Source organism: Arachis duranensis, chromosome 5, assembly GCF_000817695.3.
Source record: "Arachis duranensis cultivar V14167 chromosome 5, aradu.V14167.gnm2.J7QH, whole genome shotgun sequence".
Taxonomy (NCBI): Eukaryota; Viridiplantae; Streptophyta; class Magnoliopsida; order Fabales; family Fabaceae; genus Arachis; species Arachis duranensis.
In genome coordinates this window covers 20,304,883-20,312,264 of record NC_029776.3, presented here as the reverse complement: position 1 = coordinate 20,312,264, position 7,382 = coordinate 20,304,883, and the positions used below count along the sequence as shown (strand labels likewise).

The following is a 7,382-nucleotide window of genomic DNA, read 5'->3' as shown; positions in this document are numbered from 1 at the left end:
ACTTGATGTCTTACTTTCTTGGCATTGAAGTAGTTCAAAGAGATGATGGAATTTACATTTCTCAGAAGAAATATGCAAATGATATTTTGAAAAATTTTCAAATGGAACATTCAAAGCCAGTTTCTACTCCAGTCGAAGAGAAGTTCAAATTGCTGAGAGAATATAAAGGAGAAGCAGTAAATCCCACATACTACAAAAGCTTGATTGGAAGTCTAAGGTACTTGACTGCGACTAGACCAGATATTGTGTTTGGAGTTGGTTTGCTTAGCAGATTCATGGAGGAACCTTGTACCAACCATTTGCAAGCGGCAAAACGGATTCTTCGATATATCAAAGATACTTTAAATGATGGTATTTATTATGAAAATACTACTGAAGTGAATCTTGTCGGTTACACTGATAGTGATTGGGCTGGAGATATAGAAACAAGAAAAAGTACTTCAGGGTTCGCATTTCATCTTAAAAAGTACTTCAGGGTTCGTATTTCATCTTGGTTCTGGTGCAATTTCTTGGTCTTCAAAGAAACAACCAGTAGTGGCTCTCTCTACAGCAGAAGCAGAATATATAGCAGCAACAAGTTGTGCAACACAAGCAGTTTGGCTAAGAAGAATTCTTGAGGAATTGAACGAGAAACAAAATACTCCAACAACAATATTTTGCGATAACAAGTCAGCTATTGCACTTTGCAAAAATCAAGTATTCCATGGAAGATCGAAGCATATTGATATTCGGGTTCATAAAATCAGAGAGTTGGTAAATGAGAAAGAAGTTGTGATCGAGTACTGTCCAACTGAAGAACAAGTTGTAGATATATCTATGAAGGCATTGAAGACCGAGTTATTTTGCAAGTTGAAAAAGATGCTTCAAATGATAAACTCTACAAGCTTGATTTAAGCGAGGCAATGTTAGAAAATTAAATCAATAATATTCAAAAAAGTAGTACAACTACAACATACTAGAACATTGAAGAAGTTCAAAATCAAATTGAATTGGAATTGAATGGAAGTTGCACTCATCACCTCCATACTAGAAGAATCATGAAGTACATTGGAAGCTTCAAGATTGATGACTAAGCTTAATAAAGAATTTTCAAGATGTGCTAGAAATTACAAGAAGTTACTTATTTAAATAGCCAAAATCTTTGTTTTATGACTATTAGTGAGTTTGAAGATGAAAATATGATAGCGTCATTTATATGAGTGAGTGATCTTAGGGCCAAGTAAGTTGTGGGTATTATGCTTACAAAAATTATTCTCTTTAAAAAAATGTTATTATGCACTTTTTTTTCTTCTCCTCTTCTGTGTGTACTTTTTCTTTTTCTTTCAAATACAAGCATATCTCATCTTCTGAATAAATTACCATTTGTACCCATGAGAGATGAAAATGCTGACATTTGTACCCATGAAAGCTCGAAACTAATCTTGTACCCATGATAGATGTTGTCCGTGTGACAAAAGCGCCCTAGCTTGGATCTGAGCTTGATTCGTGGGTTTCCGAACCTACGTGGCACTCCCAACCCCCCCCCCCCAAATCTGAGCCAACCATTTTCATCATCTTCATCTTCATCTTCTTCACCATTACCATCACCATAACCTCCATAACCTCCATCATCATCACCTCAGCACCGCCACAGCCACCTCCACCATCACCTCAGCACCACCACAGCCGCCTCCCTTCACCACAACCTCCGGCAACAACCCACACCGCCGCGCCCCTTTCTCTTCTTCTTCCCCTCTTCTCACCTCCGCTTGAGCCCAGAAACCACAGCGCTAGCTCCTCCTCTCCATCAAAACAGCAAAATTTTCAAACACCAGCATAAATCAAAACAAACCTAAATCCACTAACATGCATTTCTAACTAACCAAATTAAGCAAAATGAACTAAAAGCAAAGAAACAAAACTCAGGAAAAAATGCAGGGGATGGAAGAAATAGGGGAAAACAGAGGTTCTATTGCTGATTATGGTGTTTTTCTCGCCATGTTGAATTTGTGCGAGGGTACGAGGTCGCTTGAGTATAGGAAAAGGGTTCATGAGTTCTTGAGAAGATCGAGGTTTCGAGGGGAGGTTGAATTGAACAATAGGTTAATTGGAATGTATGGAAAATGTGGTAACATGAATATTGCACGCAAGGTGTTTGATCGAATGCCAGAGAGAAACATGAGTTCTTGGCACTTGATGATCATTGGATACACTGAAAATAGAGCTGGTGATGATGCTTTGTTAGTTTTTCAGGAGATGAAGGAGGCAGGGATACGGCCTGAGAGTGAAACTTTTGCATTGGTTTTGGCTGCGTGTGCAAGGGAAGAAGCTGTAGAGGAAGGATTATTGCACTTTGAATTAATGAAGGAGTATGGAATTGTTCCCACCATGGAGCATTACATGGAGGTCATTAACATTCTGGGTAATACCAGTCAGTTGAATGAAGCTGAGGAGTTCATTGAGAGTAAGCCATTTCAGCCTAAAGATAACATTTGGGAGGCTCTTCGAAATTTTGCTAGGATTCATGAAGATATGGATCTTGAGGATCGTGTGGAGGAGTTGTTGGCATGTCTAAATCCTTCAAAGGCCATTGCTGATAAGCTTCCAACACCTCCAAGGAAGAAACAGTCTGCAATTAACATGCTAGAGGAGAAGAATAGAGTGGCCGAGAATCGGTGTGCCGTTCCATATAAAGAGGCTGATGAGAAATTGAAGGGTTTGAGTGGCTAGAGGAGGAGCTGGAGCTGTGGTTTCTGGGCTCAGCAGAGGTGAGAAGAGGGGAAGAAGAAGAGAAAGGGGCGCGGCAGTGTGGGTTGTCGCCGGAGGTTGTGGTGAAGGGAGGTGGCTGTGGCGGTGCTGAGGTGATGGTGATGGAGGTTATAGTGGCTGGGAAGAGACAGTGATGGATGGGGATGATGGTGAAGAAGATGAAGATGATGATGGTGAATGGTTAGCTCAGATTGGAGGGGGGTTTGGGAGTGCCACGTAGGTTCGGAAACCCACGAACCAAGCTCAGATCCAAGTCAGGGCACTTTTGTCACACGGACAGTATCTATCATAGGTACAAGATTAGTTTCAAGCTTTCATGGGTACAAATGTCAGCGTTTTCATCTCTCATGGGTATAAATGGTTATTTATTCCTCATCTTCTCTTTTTTTTTTTTAAATTCAGTATACCTCCTTTTAGGGGTGGCAACGGGGTAAGTAGGGGCAGATTTTTGCTCTACCTGACCCCGTCCTGCCATACAACAACTCGCATAGAACCCATCCCGCTTCTACTCGCGAGTAGTAAAATGTTGAACCTTAACCCGTCCCGCTCCTACTCGCCCCTATAATTATTAAAATTCAATAAATAAATTAAATTTTAAAATTTATATAACCATCATCACATACATAACATAAATTAAAGTAAAAATTTAAATATGATACAATATTATTAATCATTTACTAATTATTTTACATATATTATATATTAAAATTATATATATTATATATATGCCGGGCGGGTATTTGTCATCCCTATGTCCTCCTCCTCCTTTACGCACGCAGATTCTTCTTCTGTTTCTCCCCATCCTCCTTCTCTTTCGTTATCGTCATCACAAATAACACCAAAATTTTGCTAATGGATTATTTTCTCAATCGAATTGAATGGAATGCAATTTCTAAATTGAATTGAATTGAATTGATAATCTCTAAATTATAGACAGAGGTGTTTCGAATTTGATTTTATATAATAGATTATGTTTCGTTCAGTTAGTACTATACAATTATTTCACCATGAGTACGTGTTCAGTTCATTATGCAAAAAGCTGTTCAAATTTGATTTTATATAATGGATTATGTTTTGTTCGCTCAGTACTATACAATTATTTTACCATGAGTACGTGTTTCGGTTCATTATGCAGAAAGCTGTTCGAATTTGATTTTATATAATGGATTATGTTTCGTTCACTCAGTACTATATAATTGTTTCACTATGAGTACGTGTTCAGTTCATTATGCAGAAAGCTATTCGAATTTGAATTTATATAATGGATAATATTCCATTCATTTAGTACTATACAATTGTTTTACCATAATAATATGTTCGGTTCATTTCTGTTCTGCACAATTCAAAACTCTTCCTCCTCACTTTCTATTGCTTCTTCACCAGGTAGAGAATGAGAGAAAGACAGAAAAATACAGTAGCAATAACAATAAGGCTGCGTTTGTTTTTTGAGACAGGACAGAATATGACACTGAAACGGAGACAATAGGACGAAGACACTAAAAATTATCTTTTGTGTATTGTGTCTTGTGTTTGGATACGATGGATAAGACACTAATGTAATGTCTAGTATTATATTTGGATACACATGGACAAGACTAAAATATTATATGAAATGACTAAAATAGCCCTGTGATTCTAAATTTTTTACATCAATACAAATTAATTTAATAAAAAATGAGAGTACGTAGGAGTATAGACGGAACTTGAAAAAAAAATATTTGAAAAGGAAAAAAATTTTAATAAAAAATATATTAGTATTTATATTAAAATAAAATTTATAAATATAATTATTTTATTTTAAAATTTATTATTAATATGTAGGAATACATATGGTTAAGATTAACAAAAAAAATAAATTTGAGTTTGATTAATAAAAAATTTTGTTTAAGTTAATAAGTCAAATTAATTTTAAATAAAAAATTAATTTAAAAAAATTCATTTTTACATGAAAAACAATTAGTTTTTGCCAAGATTAATTATTTTTGTTATTATTTTTATTACAAATCAAATAATATAATATAAGGTTAAAATGGTATTGAAGTAAAACGATAAAAAGAAAAGAATTATCTACCCCCAATAAAAAGTATCTCTGAACAACGCAATAGGAAAAATAAGAAGGGGTAAGAGTGGAAAAAAAGGAAAACAAAATTTATAAAATTATCCGTGTCCACTCTTCCAAATCCCGTGTCCATCATTGTCCTTCGTGAAAGAGTGGACACAAAAGTATAAAAAACTGTCTCAGAGACAATATGTTTACTGTCCATGTCTCTGCTTCCAAACACTTTTTAAACAAGTGTTGTCCATGTCTCCGTGTCCTACCCCCGAAAACAAACGCTACCTAAAAGAATGACGATAAGGAGAAAATGCGTAAAGAAGAAGGAACGAGAAAAAGAAGGAGGAGAATGAGGAAAAGGAGGAACGCGAAGAAGAAGGCGAGGAAGAAGAAGACGCTTCGTGCATAAATGAGCGTGAGAAGCACGGGAAAAAGAGAGAAGAAGCGTAGGAAAGAAGAAAAACAGAAAAAGCGCGTACCTAAAATTTCTTGGATGAGATTGGATGTCAAAATTGCTTGGATGTGGAGAATATCTCTAAAAGAAATAAATTTCAGTTATTGATTATGGCTAATATTATTTAGAGTGATTATTCAAATCAGTCTTTGAAAATTTTAAAAACAACATTTTAGTCCTTCAAAAAGATTAACACTAGAACAATTTCTAATATTTTTTTTTACGTTAAACTGTGTTTGGTTGGTATTCTTTAGATACAGAGACACAAACATAAATACACAAGTAGATATAAACACAGATGTACACAAATTTTTTTATTATATTTGGTGATGTTATACAAGACACAAATTCTGTAATTTAAATGTCTATTTTATCTTAAACATGACCACTACTGCCAGTATTGTTATTTCCACCATTAATGTTAATTTTTCAACTTTAGTCCAAATTAATATCATCAACAAAATTTAATCATTATGTCAATAATTTAAATTAAATAATGAAATAGAGTAAAAAAAATTTAGTAATTATCTTTTAAAAATCAAACACTAATCCACAATAAAAAAAATAAACAAAAATAAAGATGAGAAGGATGTAATGAGAGTTGAAGAAAATGCAGATCTAACAAAAATAAAAGAAAACAGAAAGAGTTGGAATAGATTTGAAAATTTATGGTGAAAAAATCGTGAGACCGTGGCTGTGAAGCAATGAGACCCATCACCACCATGAGACCCGTGACAGCGATGGTAGGGCGACACGATTTGCAATGCTAGGTTGCAAGAGGTGGATGATGATGGCTCTGCAACAGCACAACGATGCGATGACAGTTTTAATGGTGGGCGATAGATCTTGAGGAGTGGCAACAACGGTGGTGGTAGAGGGAGGAGTGATTGAGGGAAGAGGATATAGTTAGAAGCAGAAGAAGATGGAGGAAGGAAGAGGGGATGAAAGAATGAAAGAGAGGAAGAAATGTTATTAAGGTTCAGATGAACAAATTGGTCCCTATCCTTACCACCAACACGACGCCGTTTAAGGGTATAGCGCACAAAACGCATCGTTGAGGTGGCAGAGTGAAAGTCACCGTTTCTCCCTCTCCCTCCTTCTTCGATAGCAAGCAAAAAAACAAACACACCCGCTCTCTGTTTTCTCTCTGTTTATCTAAGCTAGAGACACCTAAACTCAGAGGAAAGAAAAACCCTCTTTCACCTCAATTCGAGGTTGTGTTCAAATAAATTGGACATGGGAGTAATGGCAATGGAGGAAACTGGAAGCAGTAGCATCGATGATGGCAACGGCACCACCATGACCATGATCGATGAGACCTACGAGTCCTCGACGTTGAAGTTCTTCAATTTCATCAATGGGAAAACCAAAGAGGACGAGCGCAAGAGCTCAGCTATGGTTCGATATTGCCATAGAACTGACCGACCACAATCAAAACCCGTATGAAACCCAACCCATCCTGAGACCCACCAACCTCTTCTTCCCCATCAAATTTGCAGACCAAGACACCATTGTCACCAAAGATGACCTTTAGTCACTCGCTACAAAGAGTCAAGACCAAGCCTCATGCTCCGCGCCCATTACCATCATCAGATGCCATGGTTGCTATCACATGGATGTTGACGCGTATGGACGTTGCCGCGCCTCCGCCGGTAACTTTCATCACCACTGCCAAGCGTGTCACCACTGTTGCCACTACCACTGCCAGACCTTGAACCATCGTCGCCACTGCCCCCTGCCATAGACGTGTTTGCAAGGCATTTGCCTCACCTGCGACCCCTTATCGGCAAACCGCACACTGGTTATGCTCTGATGGTGACATCGGACCGAGTGGCGCTACAAGAAAAACACTGAATACTGTCAGATTTAGCAGCAGATTTACCTTTAGATTTGGAAATAAATTCGTCGAATGGTAAATTCACTGATATTTGGAGAGAAAAAATCGGCACGATCATTATTGTTGAAATTATCAGTGGATTTATCCGCCAGTAAAACTCAACTAATGGAATACTACGTTTTGGTCACGCGCAATGCATTACGGTCGGATTTATCCGCCAGTAAATCCTATGGTAAATTTGTCCTAAATTAAAATCGTGCGCCATCTCCTCATATTTTGAGAGACCCTCT

At 37.2% G+C, this 7,382-nt stretch overlaps 1 protein-coding gene across 1 annotated transcript; it reads left to right on the top strand.

Moving 5' to 3' along the window:
* The first annotated feature begins 1,911 nt into the window (after window positions 1-1,911).
* Window positions 1,912-2,709, top strand: LOC107488604 (pentatricopeptide repeat-containing protein At2g15690, mitochondrial-like). The gene has a single exon (XM_016109362.3). The coding sequence runs from the start codon at window positions 1,912-1,914 to the stop codon at window positions 2,707-2,709; it is 798 nt and encodes a 265-aa protein (XP_015964848.1).
* Window positions 2,710-7,382: the final 4,673 nt, after the last annotated feature.